The sequence below is a fragment of the Porites lutea genome, chromosome 2 (genome assembly GCF_958299795.1).
Source record: "Porites lutea chromosome 2, jaPorLute2.1, whole genome shotgun sequence".
NCBI lineage: Eukaryota > Metazoa > Cnidaria > Anthozoa > Scleractinia > Poritidae > Porites > Porites lutea.
Window position 1 is genome coordinate 5,609,007 of NC_133202.1, and position 18,832 is coordinate 5,627,838.

The following is an 18,832-nucleotide window of genomic DNA, read 5'->3' on the forward strand; positions in this document are numbered from 1 at the left end:
TGACCAAACAACCTTGGTCAACAAACGATTTATTATATGGCCAAGAAAACTTCTTCTTGCAAGACCAGTGGGGGAACTCCTCAAACTGGTAGCCAATCAAATCACAGGATTTTGTTCATCTTGCATGGCCTGGTCAAGGATTCAGCCATATAATAAAAGCTTTTGAACTAAGCTTGCGTGCTCTCGATCTTCACTTGTGACACCAACCCAGTCCTTCACATATCTCTTTGTTCTGGTGTATAACACGAAAGAGTGGGGCGAGTGTTTAACAACTTAAAACTGCATTGTAAATCATTTTTATATGCTGTGTCCTTATTGTCAACATTGTCGTGTAGGTGTAAAGTGAGTGGGAGCAAAATTATTTTCTGAAACTGACCTAGTTAAGAAGAGATCTCAAGGTCCGCTGATGCAGTAAAACGCAGTCTAAGTTAGATTAAAATATGTTAAGCCCTACGAGATCCAGAGATGTTAGAACTGGCTGGAAATTTTATAGCCTTATTGAACTCCATCTCATACTGTCAAATCTTAAGGTTGTTTGTATGGGGAAGAGAAAAGAAAAATTTAACATGTCGGTGAAAAATAGCCGCCTTCTTTCCAGTATCAACTTGTGTTTACTCCCTTGTAATACGTGCCTTGCATTGGTTTTTGTTCTCCACTATTCAACTGCGTGCGAGACGATTATTAAAATTACAATCAGATTTACAATTTATTGAAAAAGCTAGATAATATACAAAAAATAAATTAGATTCCTTTTTTCAAAAAAAAAGGTGCAATTATTTGATTAGATTTCGTTTCTTCTTGAAGAAGAATAACATCAATCATAGTTACAGTGGAACCCCATTAATACGGTCTCCAATGGGCCAAACAAATTTGGTCCTATTAACCAGGGGTTTTTTTACAAGAAAATGTATGACGGTGTTTGCTAGGCCGCCAAAAAAAAGGTGGCCGTAATAACGAGGTGACCATATTACCGAGGTGGCCGTAAGGCGGGGTTTCACCGTAATATTGAAGTACTGAAATAAATAGAGTGATTCATTATTTTGATAGCTGAAAATTATTTGACACCAGTTGTGACTCTTCAGACTTTGGGTGAAAATCTTAATTATTTTTTAATGGCCATTATTGTTTTGTTGATGAGATGTTTATTTCTCAAACTTAAACGTATTTATTTAACGAAGTAGCAGCATTTGTGTTTAGGGAAAATTTTTTAAACTTGCTGCCTGCATGCAAGTTTGCTACAGGTTTTGATTTTCTGTTTGAAATAACAGAACTTTGCTAATAACTTGAAGGATTTCGATATTAGTGGGAAATTACAACCAGCAATATGGTGTATTAATTGAACTTTTTTGTATAATAATGTATATTTTCTTTTTCTGTGCTTGTCTGCTTTTTGTGTTTACACTTTATTGTCGTGTTGTCTTGTTTTATAAATGTGTTATTAATCTCCCCGGTTGTTCAAAAGCTGGATAGCGCTATCCAGCGGATAAGTATTTAGGAAACCAATTGCCAGGGGCGCAGCCAGCACATAGACTTGTCGGCTTGGGCCTACAAATTTTTGGTTTGATCACTCTACTGCTTGTAATAAATTATGCGTTGTTGGAGTGAGCTGTTTTGTTGAGGTCAGTGCGTACTAGTCAGGCGTATAATTTTTGGGATCTGTGGAAATGAAAGTCAGCCAGGCCTACAACTAGTCAAAAAGCTGGCTACGCCCCTGATTGCGTTATCCACTGGATGGAGATTAATCCAATGGATAGGGCTCTCCACCTTTTTAACAACGGGCAGCATTAGCTCTTCATTATTCCAGGCTTGCTTTTAAGGTTATTTTTTTATATGGTCAGTTATAATTAGCTTGGGTAAATTTTTACTTAGACAGGGCTAAAACGTCTATTCTGACTAAACAAAACATAATTTTCTATTTGTTTCTTTAGTACTTTCAGTGTTGCAAGGTTTATTTAAGCACTCTGACGTTACCAGAAAAAGTATATTTAGTGTACATGTATGACATCCATTTGTAACCAGTTGCATTTGTAGATTTATTGTACCTCAGCTCAAATAGTTAATGTTTACATTTTTGTAAAATCATCCAATACCATACTCTCCCTTTTCTTCTTGTCACGCAACGCTCTCGAAGAGCGTTGCGTGACGGGGCGAAAACTGCTGCGAGGAAGACTGCCGATACCAGTACCATATATACCAATTGTAGGAACTCCGTCCTTTCGTCTGAATGATTATTAATTCAGTCACCGGAAAATCTGAGTTAGATTCTCCCAAACAGATGCAGATCCTCAGACCATCTTCCCGCCCCCCTCCTTACTTTTAGACCAAACTGAGGCCCGAAGGGCTAAAAAAATTTTTCGGGCGACTTATTTCTGATTAGTGGTCAGAATTTGTGACATTGTCCCATCTCGTTACTTAGCCGAAGCAAATATCTACGATGGGGGATTGAAGGTGAGAACGCGAGAGGATAGCGTAAATCTGTCTTAATTTGAGACAGAAACAACCAGAAAAAAATTGTCAGATTGTCTTTGCTCACTGCTTTTCACAAACGTAAAAAGTTTACATCATAATCATTTTGTGTAAATTAAATTAATGATATGTACATAGAATCCAGTACTCTAGTAGAGTTTGCACTATATTTTGACCAACATTAAAATACCTGAATTGTAAACTTTCTAAAAAAGTAATTTTTATACGACATATAACTTAAAGAAGTCTGGGAAAAAAGAATAAAGTTGCGTCATATGTCAAACGAATGTTGTTGCGTCACTGTAACTAGTAACATTTCGTTCTTAGAATCTCTCTAGTAGCTTCATGTTTTATCGTCTTTTAATTCGGACTATAGCTATCAAGGAATTGCTACGTTCACGAACTTTTTTATAAACGGTCTCCAGAGCGGATAAGTTCTCGGACAGCGGTAAAACCACAAATTAGTATGCTGTAGCATGATAAGTTGACAAACTTAAATCGCTCGCATTAGCACAGGCCAAGAGAGTGTACGTCTTTTCTCAAATAATACAATGGCTTGGTGTCTTCTTATCCTGCCCAGGGGTTGACCTCTTTAAGGTTTCCTATAAGGTAGCTCGTGAAAGAGTGTATCATAAATACCTGCCTCTTTTCAACGGCTTGTCCTGTTCGGTAGTCCGCGACAATTATGTACCGGTAAATTCCAAAACCGCCAATCCCCCGGGCATTTGATACGAGTTATGCTCCCTACAGTGGGGAATTTGACTCAAAACGAGACCCGCCCGGTCGGGCATTGACTTTCGTGTTAAAATGCTGATCAGCGTTCAGCATGTGCACCGCGTTCTGGGGTCATTCTTCCCATTATTTCTCTCTTGCCCTTATTCGCTTCATGTTTTGTTGGAGCATTTAAGAGCCTTTTAAAAAGCCCTTTAAGGTGGCCCGAACCTATTTATGTGCGTGTTGTTTATGTTTTTGAATTGCGTTTTTCAGCGGGAACGGTTTCACCGATTTCTAAGATTTTTGGCATCCAATGGTCGAACATTAAGAAAATACTATTTATCTTCTTGTAGGTATAAAAAGGTTTGAGATATTGGCATATATTTAAAACCACATTTTTACATTTTCGAAAGTCCACGAAAGGTTTTTCCCTAACCTCATCAAAGACGCCTCAGAGCTCTCTAGTTTTATATCTCCAAGTTTGAAGTCAATCGTGACCATAGAACTCGCTGCACTCGCTGCACTCGCTGCACACGCTACGCTAACACAGATTTAGATTTGCCATCACATTCGTAAGGGCAGTTTGCCGCTGGGGATCCCGGCCCCAATTGAGACGAATAAGACGAGTCATTTTTTTCTTCATCTTTTTCCCAAGTGGCGAAATTCCCGCGCGAATGTGATGGCAAATCTAAAACTAAACGCTTGAATAAATTACAAAGTACAAAGGTTTTCATTGCAGCTGGGAAATGGATGGTTGGAAGGACTGGAGCTTTTAGCGTTATTTCTCCTCAAAATGGGAACCTAGGACGCTAAAAACCGGTAGGGGATTTCCGTAGATGCTATATTTTGCTTTGTTAAGATTTGTTTCGAAAAGAAAGGCAGAAATGTTGAGTAAGTTTGATGAATACAAGTTCTTTGATCTCAACCCGCATTCAACATTAAGTTGTTCTTCTTGTAGTGCTAACCGTATTCGCCTTTAGATTTTTGATTACTTAGTTTCTTGCAATATCAAAAGCTTTGGGTAAGAATACAGACAGGAGATAGTCCTACAGCACCCTCCGCTATTTGCGCGTGAACTTTCGCAAATGTGTTAGCGTAGCATTTTAAGGTTAAATTTGACCAGAATTTTGTGCAGAGAGTTGTATGGTCATAGCCTGGGCTCCGTGTTGGGAGAAAAAGGAGAAAAAAATTGGCGTGGTAGGAAAAAAAATCGGCGAGCCAAGCGAGCCGAGAGGTATTCTGGCCGAAGGGGAGCGCTCGGCTCGCTCTGATGGCCGATATATATTTTTTCTTATTTGATCCTGTTTTTTGCCTTTTTCCCCCACTGCGGAGTCTGGTCTCAGGCCATATGGTTACGACTGACTTCAAACTTGGAGAAATAAAAAAAAACTAGAGATCGGAGCTCTGAGGCTTATTTGCTAAAGTTAGAGAAAAATCTGTCGTGGGCTTTTGAAGTTATTTACATTTTCTGTAAAAATACAGTTTGAAATCTGATATGCCAATAACCTGTTTTTGACTATTATGTAATCCTTTTGGGATACTTGTTTCTACAAATAACCTGAAAGTTAAAAACTACGGAATGTATAATGGTGGTGATATTTATCAAAACCAAGCTCTTTTTTAAAGGATTCTGTCTTAATTCCCCTTTTTATCAGAGTCTACACTTGGTACCAGAGGTTTTTTTCTGGCGTGCTTTGGGATGCATCGGCTAACACATCTCACCCGAAAACCGCCCATAAACATCTGTAGCACCCGAGGTACACCGAGTCAGGTAAAGGAAGCTTTATCTATCGAGACTTGCATTCCTGTTAATAATGTACATCTTCGCTAACAAAAACACTTAATTAATACGAGCCATACAAGTGTGGGGGTACAGATTTAAGAGTGCATCAGAACACAGGAGTTGGTAGTTGACGAACGGTTTAATTCTTGCTTCTGAGATACAGCGTCTAAAGGCTTTGAACCACAGCCAAGTCTAAATCTAATCTTGCTTACAGTTTGGTTCTATTTATACTGAAAATATTAAGTTTATTAGATCTAATCAATAGCATTCATGTGAGGAAAGTAGGTGTTTACAGGTCTGACAGGTGTTTACAATTCTTCGAACAACCTCCATGTTAAAAAGCACCTTAGCCGAAAACTGATTAAGATATTATTAAGTTTCGCCGTTGTTCAAGCGCGAACGGCCCTTAAACAAACGAGATTCCGGTTAGGGAAATTCGTCATTTGCACTAATCCCATTACTACTCTTTGATTGCAACCCAATATTTTGCATACGTAACTTTGTTTTTTCTCCTGGGTATTACAGTGGTTCCAAGAGAAATTGAGACAATACTCATGCAAAAATTTTAGGGAGCGAACAAGGGGTATTATGGGACATGTGCAAATAGCGAATTGGTCATTTCTCTTGGCAACTAAAAGCACCTACTACGGAAAATAATTTCCTTTTGTATTGAGGAAGGAATTAGTTTTTGGCAAAAGACTGAACGATCTCTACCGTAGCTGATGCAAAAGTTGATTGCAAAACGGTAAAAGGGCCTAGCTCTAAAAGTTGTTAAAACTAAACCGTGCAGTCAACTATTTTTATGTATTTTAACCCCAATATTGAAAAGAAGGCCATTTCAAAAACCCTTCGCCAGGATTCATCTTGACGTCGATAATGCGGTATGGAGATCACCATGCCAAAAGTGAGACCGGCTGTCATGTCCACAAGTTAGAGTGTTATTTCGTATGCAATTTGCTCTATTGGGTCCCATTGACGAAGGATGATTGTTCCAATAAGCCTTACTCAAGCTCGGCTATTGGAAACGGCCTTTAAGGAATATATTTAACAATTTTCTGAATATATAAATGCTTTCCCATCACCTAGATTAAATATGTTTTTTTAGCAATAGGGTATGTACTTGTATGATCTAAGCTTGTTGTTGCTACTAGTAAATACGCTACCGAGTCAAGAACCGAAAAGAGAGGCATTTTGGCTGGTCTACTCATCAAGATTGTGCTAATTGTAATGTTGACCAAACAACTTACAATAGACCAGAGTAACTTTTCAGAAACCTAGAATTTTAAAACTTGAATTAGTGACTCTCTTGTCAGCCCTTCTCCTCGGTTAAAACGATTATACTCAAGGATGCGAAGCTACAATGGATGATGTATGTTTCATCATTCATTCAAAATATTTCGCTGTTTCCGATGGGCTCCAATCCCCCGACTAATTTTTTCATATTCAACTTGTGCTTACCATATTTGGAAGATGTTGTGAACAATATATCATCGATTCGAAGGTATATTTCCGGCATTAGAAAAGAGGTTAATCGATGGTATATTCTTGGAAACGAGTCTGCTTGGGCAAAAATGAACTCAAACAAAATGAAGTTCAAGGCTATCCGAAGACAAAATAGCTGAATGTCCGGCTAAAACTGAATAGAAATAATGCATGAATACGCAAAACGCCTTGCTCGATAGATTTTATCTACTTTTGAAGAGTATCTGCAAGAAAAAACATATGTTTATATCCTGAAACCGTGCCGGGAAATATGCTAAATCTACAAGGAGGTTTAAGAACTTAGAAATATTTTGAATGAGTAATACAACAATTCAGTATTGAATTCGGCCTTCGAATGATGTGAAGAACTATGCTTATCTCGGAGGCTGTTACCATCCTCCTCGATCTGGATAATTCTGCGACCGGGAAACTGGGCTAAACCGTAATGTATATACACTTTTATAACTGTTGTATTCTGAGTAAGTGAGGCTAGAAATAGCAACAACTTCAGAAAAAAAATTTCTGAAAGTGTGTTTTCACGTACAACTTAAAAACATTTCGACGCTTATTGAAATTACCGAAACTAAACTATAGAACACCGTTTTGGGTTCATGCGACGGTTCATGCCAAATCGTAGGTTTTTTTTTTGTTCCGAGACACAGTTCGCTTCGTTTTTAGAACCATGCAATTTTGTGTCCCTTTTGTCTCAAAACTTCTGCTGTGTCAGCTCTCTTTTCTCACGAGATAGACCAGGTGCACTAGGCACACAGCCCTTTCATGCAATGGAAAAGGAATTGATGTAATAAGGCGAATATATCGGAATACAACTGGTATCAGTGGACTGATAACAAACCTGACAATCGAATGAAAGTGACCCCATTGTAAGCTACAATCTGCACTGTTTGTTCTGGTTTTGCCACGCAAACACCATTTTGAAGCAATACTTCATCGATACTTCAGATACTTACAAGACCTTACAATTTCCTGAAGTCTTACGGTATTTTATCAGATGCAACCTGTCCCCCTGACGGTGCAGAAAAATAAAAAGGTTCATAAAAATACAACAAAACCTCACGGTTCATTAAATATAATACAAAAGATTACAAAAGGGACTTTATAATTATTCCCTCTAAATTACCTAAAATCCGACAGGAACCATGTTTTCCTGACTTATATAGAGATTACCTCTCTAAGCTAAATGCTGAATAAAATGCAGCAATCACTAAGATAGTTCTTCAATGCAACACTGTTTGGAAAGGAGTGTTTCGCATCTATCTATTCCGGCTTGTTGACCGTGACGCTGTTTAGTCATAATCAGCTCGAGTTGGTTTGCCTTTTCCCTCAAATATTTTGAGGCTTCAGATCTAGGACGTCATACATCAAAAACGCAACACTGACTACAATCCAGGCTTTTGTAAGAACACCACCAAATTGCGCTCCAAACTTACCCCCTCCTGCAGTTGCTTTCGCTCCCTCAACTCCTCCCTGTACAACGTCATCAGCAAATTGTGCTCCAACCTTACTCCCTCCTGCAGTTGCTGCCGCTCCTTCCGCTGCCTGAACAACGTCATCAGCAAGCTGTGCTCCAAGCTCTTTTGCGGTTTTGGCAGTGGCCTTAATCCCTTCCTGTGAAACAGCAGTTACCACCATTTCTGTGGTTTTCAAAATAATCGTGGAATCTTGGGGCCCTAAGCAAAAAGACAATACTACACGAAGAAGATTCATAACGTTCCTATCCAAATTTAGGTGTTTAGCGAGGATGAAAATATAGACAATTCTTGCTATCTCTTTCTTATTCAGCCAATTCGTTACCTGTTGTTGCACGTTGATAATGCTGTCCGAAGTCTCCTTAAGGAGTTTTTCAGCCTTTTCTATTTCAGCGGATTCTATGGCAGTCTCAATTTTGCCTGTCCCCAAGTTTATACCCAGGCCACCAAATCCTAAACCCAGTCCAGCATATAGCAACGGCGAAGCAACCCCCCAGTCAATACTATTGCACCGAGTGAGATAACCCCTGATGCTACTACACCAGTTGTTCCTACAAGCTTTGCTATCTTGCAGTCTTTCCACACATCATCAAGTTTATCAGCTGCTTCTCGAAGACTCTTGATGGCTTGTTCCATTTTGGAATCCACCGATTCAGCACTCGCTTGAAACCCTAGCAAATCTCTTTTATCTTGCTCCTTTGTAACTGCTGGCAGTTCATTAATTCTAGCGGTGATTTTTTCTAGGTTGGCATCAATATCATCCATAGTTCTCAGTGTGAGCTGAAAATTGAAAAGTTTGGATAAAGATATGATTTTTGTAAAAGGGACTTCTGTTCAGCAGTGTTTTCAAGCAACGCAATGAACTATCATAGACCCAAGACAAATTGAACTTTGTTTCATTACTTTTTCGATTTTTATGCAATGGCTATGGAACTTTGAGAAGAACTGCAGCTATCATTCAGCAATCAATAATATGAAATAATCCGATTTTTTATTGGTGGTGAATTGTTTTTACGAAATTAGCGCTTCCTAGGAAGTGGACCATGCTTTTCAAAGTTAATCGCGTCTGTTGAAAAAATTTGCTGATATTTTAGACTGACATTTCTGATATCAGTATTTTTCTTGATTATTATATTTTGTTTTGTGAGATCGTTTTGTAAGCACGGGTATCATTGGCTGAGGTGCGAATTCCTCGCAGAACTGCCGCACGTGCTATTTCGTAGTCATAAACAAAGGTGCTCGACAGTTTTATCTGACCTGGGGGACAAGGTAGCTTATAATCCCAATACCTACTTCATGAACTGGAAGCAACGAACAGCAGTAAAAACCGATGAAGTAGCCTGCGTATCAAGCGTTTCCGCGCGAGTTCGTCGAGAAAGTTGGGACAAGAGCAAAATTTAAAAAATGACGTTCTAACTTTCACACAATAACTCGATTGGAAACGCTTGTTACACCGGCTACCGATGAAGATGCTTTAAAACACTGATGCAGACTGATTTCGAGAGAAATAAAATTCTTGCAAGGAAATACCTGGCGAAAAAATTCCTTTGGTGAAAAAATATCTTTCGCGGCAATTAATGCTGGAAAGAAATCTTGTTGTATGTCAGGGAAAAGAATCCTGTCACCAGGGGTTTGGGAAAACAAATTCTTACCCAAACCAGATCACCCATACCCCCCTCCCCCCCCGCCACCTCCCCCTCAAAAGTCAAATGGTCGACCCCTTACCTAAAAAATGTCCAAGAAGAAAGCCATTCGAGCAGGGTTTGGAGTAATTGATGATGCTTGTAAAACTAAAGAGAACCTTCTCAAAGAATGAGCACGATTGGCAAATCTGCTTTGTTTTAAAGGACAGGCGTTTGAATTACCTGTCCCGAAAATACGAACTCGTGGCTCGTTCTACCTCACCGGCAATCCGTTTTTGAAATTCCAAAACACTTTCAAAGCTGAATTTTGAAGGACTTTCTACGGACTCCTACTCGAACAATTTTTCTGAAATTTATTTGGCTTACTTAAAAATTCCACCACCCAACATGCCAGACACTGGAAATGCGAAAGATTGCCTCGAATTTTTGCCCACCAATTGTTCAATTTTTACATTGAAAAACGTGACTTCACGAACTTATTTGATTAGTTTCCCAGTACAGTATTGTTTTCTATTTCGTTTTGTTTGTAAGAGCTTGTCTCACTCATCTGACTTCTTCAAATCTGAGTTGCAATACATGTTTATGGTACTATGATCAATTTGTCCACTTGTTATAAAGAAATTAATGCAAACGTATATCGTCATAGTCTCTGGAAGTATTCTAAACGTTTCCACTGCTCATTTGAATGGTATTTGACACCTCATATGACGTTATCTATCGAAACCTGTATTCGGGCGGACTCCCTGTATTAAGCAGACACTATAGCATTCCCCGAGGGTGTCCGCTTAATGCAGGTTTCACTGCATATAATGTTTACCCAATCTTTTGGAACTTAGCCTGAGATGTTTGTGTCTCAGTCAGTACTACTAGTGCATTCGACAGTGCTATTAGGTATATTAGGTTCTATGGATTCAGTTATCGCTTTTACCGGTTTTCCACCCCCGGAGAACATCTCTTCAGCCATTTCCTCATCACTCACTTCCTCCTTGTCAGTCACTTCGTCTAGGTCCATTAATACGTCGTTTTCAGTCATTTCTTCTGTCTTTACCCTAAAGAAAATTACAAGCGAGTGATAGGTTTTTCGAACAATTTAGTGAGGTAAAAGCGTTGAGTACTATTCGAGCATTTAAATGGACAACTTAGATGATAACTTTGACGCAACTATGATAACGCGATCAGTCTTCTATAGACGAAATTAATTTGGCATGCCACGACTACACAACAAGCGTTTTGGCTAACGACTTCATAAGGAAAGAATTCTTGATCACTGATGTAAACAAAGCTTGCGAGTGTATCAAGGCGCTCTTGACAATTGGTCGGCATTCTGAGTTTCGCCCGGGTTTGTTAGGACTCGTGGGAATTTATTACCGCATTCGTGGAGGATTTTGCTTTGTGTTTCCGCTTTCGTTTTATTTATTTATTTATTTATTTATTTATTTATGACATGCGTTGCCACCTTGCTCGAGAATCGCTTGGGATTTTCTTGGCCGTGGGACTTATAGTTTGGTGCTCTTTCTAAATGTAAACATGTCGTCCCGAAATTGTGTGTCCCTAAATCACACACACTCCCCGCTGGTTTAGATACAAAAACTATAGTTTGGCGCACCTGCCTTAATTTGTCCAAAACGATGTATCGCTAGTGAGTTTAGCATTTGGTGGGAGTTAACGCCTTTTTGTGTTTATTATTCTTTTCTTGTGTGGATATTCCGGCTCCTGAATGGCCTGGAGTGAGCTAGTATGTTGAGCACAATAAGTTTTTCCTTTATCTGCCAGCAAATACTGAACTAGTCTACTATACAGCCATTTTTGAGGGTCTGCAACCCCAAGACTTTTGAGCGATCAAATTATGCTTTGTGCAGTCTTGTATTCACATTACGAATAATATAATGTCATTACACTTGCAATAGTAGACATTGCTCTGATGTAAAATGGCACAAGATAGTTGAAGGCCTTCAGACTAAGATACCGGTACTTTGTAATTACCTCCCTTTTATTTTAACGTCATATCATTTAAAAATGATATGACGTTAAGGTCTCTAAATAAAGACCCCCGAAGGAAGTGTTCCTACTCTGGCGCATCGTTTCTGTAAATTGATAACGTCTTTGACAGTGCCGATTTAAAAAAGCCATCTTTAGTGATTTTTTCAAAAAGCTGTTATTAGTAAAATTCAAGACTCTTGAAAATGAATTAACTGGCGATGAATGGCGAGATTTAGAATTTTAAACAGACGTCGCATGCCGACAGTAATTCCCATATTCCCAACTACTTCTCTGGTAACCAACACATGGCAAACGCTTAAGGGGGCGCCCAGCAACAACATTCATTAACCAACTAGAGAGTGACACCGGTCTTATGACGCAGGATCTTACATCTCTGATGGCCAACAGACGGGAGAGGGATAGAGTTACCAAATCGGTGCGGGTGCACCCAAAAATGGATAGATGTTATAAAAGGTATTTTGTTTTTTTTTTGCTTCGAAATACCAACGTTCAAATAGTAAAATGACATTTTCCCGTTTGAGGTGTTCCCGAGTAAGGCTGCACCCATTCTTATCATGCATGTGTGTAACACATTTTAACTGGTTCAGGTTGGACGGTTCGTTTTTTACGGTTACTTTTACTCAAGTTGAACCTCATCCGTTCTCACGTCAAGGTCATTAAGATTTCTTCCTTTTACATCCCCGAACGTTTGCTGCAGACAATCGCCTTGTAGGGACGAGAATCAAAGGAAACGCAACTCACGCATGAGCTTCCGGGACCGAAGACTCGAACTTATGTGAAAGACGAGCTCAGAACACTAGCCTAATCACCAATTAATCGACTGCTCCTTAATATTAATCTGAAAAGGAAGCAGCGTACTTACTACGAAAACTACGAGGTACTGTTCTCTTTGACGCAACCAGTAGTCAAATGAAAGTTATGCTGCTTGTTTGCTCTAATCAGTGGTCAATTTTCTGTACTAGTCGTAGAACCGTGAAAATCTTGACATTTTGACACTTTTTCAATCGTGAGGTAATGAAGCGTTCCAAGCTAGATCATTCTTTGTGTTGACATTTGCTTGAAAAAACGATCTTTAATCCTAGCGCACTTGTAAAACGGATTAAAGATAAGAAGGTAGTCTTTGCCAAGTCATTGACATCGTATCAGAGGATTATAGTTTTCGTTTAATATTGGCCAAAAGTAAATCAACTGTGGTACAGATACAGTCCATTTCGGAACATCAGGTTAAATTTTCATAGCTACTTCCGCGTCGTTTTGCATTGGTCACCCATGAAGGCCCTTACATAATGGAGACGGCAAGAAAAGGATGGGCGGTTTGGGGTATTTTTAGATTCGGTGGTATTCATTTTAAGTGCCGATTAAAAGCCATCTGTGCATGATTTAAAATGTCTTTGGTGTTCCACTTATTTTCACTAATTCTACAATGTAATCTCAGGTTATTTATCACAAAAGTATTTATCAGTTATAATGTAATGGAATGTGTCCTTTACTTTCCCGGCCCAATACTAGTACTGATAGGTGAACCGATCTCGGTTTCTCATCAGAGTTCGAGATAACCCCTAAAACTAATTTTGCAACAAAGCGCGCAAATTCATTGTACTTGTATTCTACTTTTGACGTCCATTCTAATTATTTAAGTACTTTTAAGGGTTAAGTTACTGGTCAAAAAATACGAGCCTCGATTTATAGTCGCCTTGTGACTTGCTTGAGGCGATGAGGCAATAGGGACCTATACAGTAAATTCTGCATTCGATGAATCGGTTTGTCAATTGCCTTGGCGGTAAAACTCTATGCTTGGACCCTAAGAAGTAATTACGTACCTTTCTCTGTAACAGGATTTCTTTTTGTCCTTTCTCTTCTTCGACATTTCTCGCAAAAAAAGATATGACTGTATAAATCGCTTTCTCTGCCTTCTGGCGTTGACAGCGCGTTGAGGAGCTGCGTTACAAAGCGAGAAAAGTGACTTGAGATTCATATTACAGTGCCCTCAACAATTAAATAAGTTACGAATATGATACCATGTTTTCGTCAAACAACCAGGACTTCGTATAACAAGAACTGCCGCCAGCCGGAAGCAAGAATAGGTAATGTACTTCGGCCAGGAAATTCTATGGACAGAAACCTTATTATGCGGAAAAATATTGTGATAAGAGAAACGCATTGTGATCCGTGATGCCCTTCTTCTGATGAGCCCTGATCCCAGTCATATTTTGGGCTTTGAGCCCTGAGCCCATATACCATGTTACGACCCTGATATATGGCCGTTTTACGTAAACGGTAAACCTCTATGTAGAAACAGCTGTAGAAAGAAAACCGTTTACATAAAAACCCATAAAACGGCCATAAATCTGCCCATGGACCACACAGGAGAGACCTAACACACATTTTAAGTAAGGTAAGCTGTTTTTTATTGAAATGCTTTCATTTTCGTAGGTTACAGAGACGATAGGTTTTTTTCCCATACAAATCCTTATATTTTGAATGTTACGCAACAATGCCAATGCTCGCCGATGCTCAAATTTCGAGCTTGGGCTACCTGTGACAGTTCTAGCGTCAAAACTAATCAGGAAATCATGATATTCACGGCAAGAAAAAACAAAAACTACATACATGTAGCTAGTGAGGTCTAGGCATTTTGGAGAAAACCAAAAACACTAAGGTTATTTAGCCGCAATAAAAAAGCTTAAGGCTTATACAAAGGTAAAAGAAAAGCATCAAGTAACGGTAAACTGCATCTGTGATCAAATCCTGTTAGAAAAAATCTGTAGAAACATAAACCACAGGAACTAATTACTTTACATGCATGGAACAGACCAGCTTCATAACCTCTAAATGTAAGACTCAAAGCGGCAAAAAGAAAAATTTGCTCAAATTTGCAGACACTCAATACAGAAGGTTTATCAAACAAGGCATGACGATGAGGTCTCTAAATAAAGGCCCCGAGGGAGTGTCCCGTTTTCTGTCCAGGATTACTCTGGCGCTTCGTTTCCGTAAATTGATTACGTCTTTGACAGTGCCGATTAAAAGCCATCTGTGCCTAACTTGTCAAAAAAAGCCATCGTTTATGATATTTTCAAAAAACTGTTGTTAGTAAAAGTTTCTTGGAAATGAATTAACTGGCGATGAATGGCGAGATTTAGAATTTTAGGCCACACGTCACATGGCAGGATCTTGCATCTTTCATGGCCATCAGACAGGAAACGGATAGAGTTATCAAATCGGTGCGAGTGCACCCGGGCGAAATAGCTGGATATTATAAGCGTTACTTTAATTTTTCTGTTTAGAAACAGCAACTTCAAAATAGTAAAATGACATTTTCCAGTCCGAGGTTTTCCCGAGTTAGGCTGCACCTTTTCTTATCATGTGTGTAAAAGAGTTAAACTGGTTGGACGGTTCTTTTTTACGGTTACTTTTACATACTTTTGGAATCAAGCTGAACCTCATCCGTTCTCACATTAAGGTCATTAAGATTTCTTTGCTGCAGTTGCAGGGACAAGAATCATAAGGAAACGCAACTCACTTATGAGCTTCCCGGACCAAAAACTCAAACTTTCCCTATGGCTAAGAGGAAGACGAGCTCAGAGAACTGGCCTATAAATCACCAATTAACCGACCGCTCCTTTAGCCACGAACACTGAGATACACTTAAGAAAATAGAAGTAATTGATTACGTAATCTGAAAAGGAAGCAGCGTACTTACCACGGAAACTGCAAGGTACTGTTCTCTTTGACGCATGAACAGTCGAATGAAAGCTATGCTGCTTGTTAGCTTTAATCAATGGTCAATTTTTTGTACGAGTCGTAGAACCGTGAAAATGTTGACATTTTGACACTTTTTCAATCGTGAGGTAATGAACCTTTACCCACTAGATCATTCTTTCTATTGATTTGCATGAAAAAACGATCTTTGATCCTGGCGCACTTGGAATAAAGATAAGAAGGCAGTCTTTACCAAATCATTGACATCGTATCAGAGGATTATAGCTTTTGTTTGATTTTAGTCAAAAGTAAATCAACTGTGGTAAAGATACAGTCCAGTTCGGAACATCAGGTTAAATTTTCATAGCTACTTCCGCGTCGTTTTGCATTGGTCACCCATGAAGGCCGTTAAATAATGGACACCGCAAGAAAAGGATGGGCGGAAATGAGTATTTTTAGATTCGGTGGTATTCATTTTAAGTGCCGATTAAAAGCCATCTGTGTATGATTTAAAAAAGCCATCACCTATGATTTTTTTAAAAAACTGTTGTCAGTAAAATAGTTTGAAAATGAATGAACTGACGATGAATGGCGAGATTTAAAATTTTAGACCAGACGCCACATTCCCATGTTCAGTTTAGAAAGACACGTCATTCTTGTTCACTGACCTGGGAATGGACCCGAATGACGCAGGTGTTTTGTAGGAATAAATTTCCTTCGTGGAAACAATCATATCGCTATAGGCGGAAAAGTCCCAAGTACATGTTTACAGAACGTTTTGCCATTTAATTGGCTTATTCTAGTCTTGGCTTTAAACCAGGGGTTTTTCCTACTTATAATTCCGAATAAATTTTATCGCAAGGGAAAGCCCCAGAAGTAAATGTTTACAGAACGAATTGGTATATATTTCATTGGCTTATTCTAGATTTGGCTTTAAACTAGGGGTTTTTCCTACTTATAATTCCGAATAGATTGGCATCTCTGCGGTAGCAGACACCAGATTTTGACTTTTGGGAGCCAGTTGCATAAATCTCAACTTGGGAAACACCAGCTACAGGGGCGGACCGGGAGGATTTTGTGATAGTGGGGGCCTAGAGATGTAGTTTACAGTGGCAATATAGGCGAGATAGCGCCCATCAGGACTGCGAACGGCGCAGTTTTCTAGGGAGTCTCGGGCGCATGCTCCTCCGGGAAAATTTTGAGATTGAAGTTCTCTGACATGCAATATAGTGCATTCTGGACGCTTAAATTTAGCAAATGCCTGGATTCCTTATTGAACATGTACCGCTGAAATATCTCATAAACCACAGGTGTGGTTGTAGCCAAAGAAGTAATTAACACTTTATGATGCTAGCTGCAGGGGCCGAAGCGATTGCCGCGAGAGCACAACCTCCCGGCAAAGGCGGCAACATTATCTTCCTGAAAAATTGTCAAATCCAGTTTGTTTGAGACGGATATTTACTGCATACATTCTGGGAGCTTTGGTCATTTGTGACTAAATTAAAAATGTAGGCCTCGAACACATATTCTTTTCTTATAAACAATGTTTATTAAAGAAAATATATTTAAGTAACAAGGCTCGAAGTACCATCCGACACACGTCTACGAAAGAAAAAATTCTCGGACAAAAGGGGGTGCCGGGGCCCCCTGGGACCGCCCCTAAATCCGCCCTTGAGCTAATCCCTATTTTTAAAAGTACAAATTATTAGCTAGAAATGCTCTCCTTTTTTCACCACTCTTATGTAATTCTATATCTCGTTCCAAATGCGCATACTTCTTCAGTTTTCAAAGAACTGACAAAAGTAAATAGAAACTATTTGCCATCTGTTGAAAAACGACTCATCTTTTCCACATGAAATAACTAGAACCTCCGAGACTTACCAGAGACAAAACCAGTCCGCGTGTCTTGCGTGATGTGTATTTCTTTCACGTCGCACCCGACTTCTTTGGGATGTGCAGAAAATGTGCGCAAAAACAATAGTGGACACCGTTTTACGTCCGCCGTGGTGTGCGTACCATGTTTTTCTGAACCTATTGATTTGATTTTTGCTTTTAATATAATTCTTGTTGTCGTCGCTGTCGGGGAGAAAATAATCCTCCTATTTTCAATAGCTATGGAACCTACTTTGGTCACGGTGAGTTAATTAAGATGGGCCCGTCTTAATGAGCTCTACGCGTTTCCTCATTTCTGATTAATTACTTTCTTGTACTCTGTCTACTTTTTCTGCATTATTTCGATACAAATAATAATGCCGCCCGCGTAGTAGCAAACTTAAGGAAGTTTTCTTTCACTATCGTACTATCGTATTATTTTGTTAACAGTCAGGCCCGCTTTACGGCCACCCGCTTAATACGGACAGTTTTCTTTGCCCCTGCGGAAAGCCCTTATTTTTCAAATTGAATAAATTGTTGTTGGATGACCCTTTATTGCTTTTTTGTAACACTTACTTTTTCGCGCCATTTTTTCAGATCAACCTTTCTCTAAACCGAACTTCAATTTTTGGCGCCATTTTCTCAGATCAACCTTTCTCGAAACCGAAATTCAATTTTTCCTTGGTTCAAATCACAGGCAGCCCAGACGTAGTATGTGTCACTGAATGAATATATTTCCGGCCAGGAAAGACAAGGATACGTTCAGTTAAAGGTATCTTAACTTTGTTTTGTTATATTTTGACTTTTGGACTATTTTAGTTCATGGGAGTTTCGACGCCTCATCCTATTTTGCCCATGTGAATATTAATATATTCCTTTGACACATACTACGTCTGGGCCGCCTGTGTTCAAATATTAATTCCTTTGTGAAAGATTTTAACCCAGAAGTCATAGTATAACATCAGCTGACGTGATGCAACTCACTTTGACTCTGAAGATGAGTACCACACAGGTTGTCGAAACGTCAGTCACTGTCAACAACAACAGTCCTATTCAGGACTACGTTCACCCGGACGATTATACTTAACCTACTTATCAATTCCTTTGTTTCAAATACACTAATAAACATTACCATACTTACAAACATGCAAAGGAAAATAAAATTTAACCCAGGAACAACCTATACGAGAATCGCTGGGAAAACGGCCAATTTTGAAATCAGAAAAGTCGCTGTCCAATATTATTCTTTACATAGTTTTCAGGTTGACATGTTCAAGTAAACCATAAAATTTGGCAAAAACTACTCCCAGATTATCGCAATAAAACACCTGTGTGTTGAGTTCCCTTACGTCTTCCTGGTAACGAAAAAAAAAAAGACGGGTTTCCAAGCAACGCTCTAAGCCTTCACCCCAGACGGAGTTTGCCGCTGATAAAGGCCCGGGCTTCGACGCAGACGTTCTTAGTGGTTCATCACCGTGAGAGGCTGATAAAGGCCTGGACATCTAATCTGTAACTAATGTCAAAATTAATGGAACGCAAAACCTCTGATAGAAGTTTAACCTAGAAAGATAATCTTTTCTTAACAGGTGTTCTGAAAAAATTGTCACTTATCTGAAAACTGGCATGTGACCAGCAAAAATGGAAGGATATTTCTCAAAGGAGCATGACAGGAAGTCAAACTACAC

The 18,832-nt window shown here is 39.2% G+C and overlaps 1 protein-coding gene across 1 annotated transcript; it reads right to left on the reverse strand.

Moving 5' to 3' along the window:
- Window positions 1-7,810: 7,810 nt before the first annotated feature.
- Window positions 7,811-13,579, reverse strand: LOC140926528 (uncharacterized). Its single transcript, XM_073376254.1, has 3 exons — window positions 13,397-13,579; window positions 10,504-10,624; window positions 7,811-8,712 (listed from the first exon to the last, which is right to left on the reverse strand). Exons 1-3 carry the CDS (start codon window positions 13,549-13,551, stop codon window positions 8,386-8,388), a joined length of 603 nt encoding a protein of 200 aa, XP_073232355.1. The 5' UTR covers window positions 13,552-13,579; the 3' UTR covers window positions 7,811-8,385.
- Between the last annotated feature and the right edge of the window lie 5,253 nt (window positions 13,580-18,832).

What these genes read in the sequence shown, in the direction of transcription:
- LOC140926528 (XM_073376254.1), bottom strand. Translation starts at nt 13,551, where the DNA reads ATGAATCTCAAGTCACTTTTCTCGCTTTGTAACGCAGCTCCTCAACGC. An exon ending in AAATCCTGTTACAGAGAAAG is followed by an intron (nt 10,625 to 13,396) that starts GTACGTAATTAC and finishes AATTTTCTTTAG; the next exon opens with GGTAAAGACAGAAGAAATGA. An exon ending in TCTCCGGGGGTGGAAAACCG is followed by an intron (nt 8,713 to 10,503) that starts GTAAAAGCGATA and finishes TTCAATTTTCAG; the next exon opens with CTCACACTGAGAACTATGGA.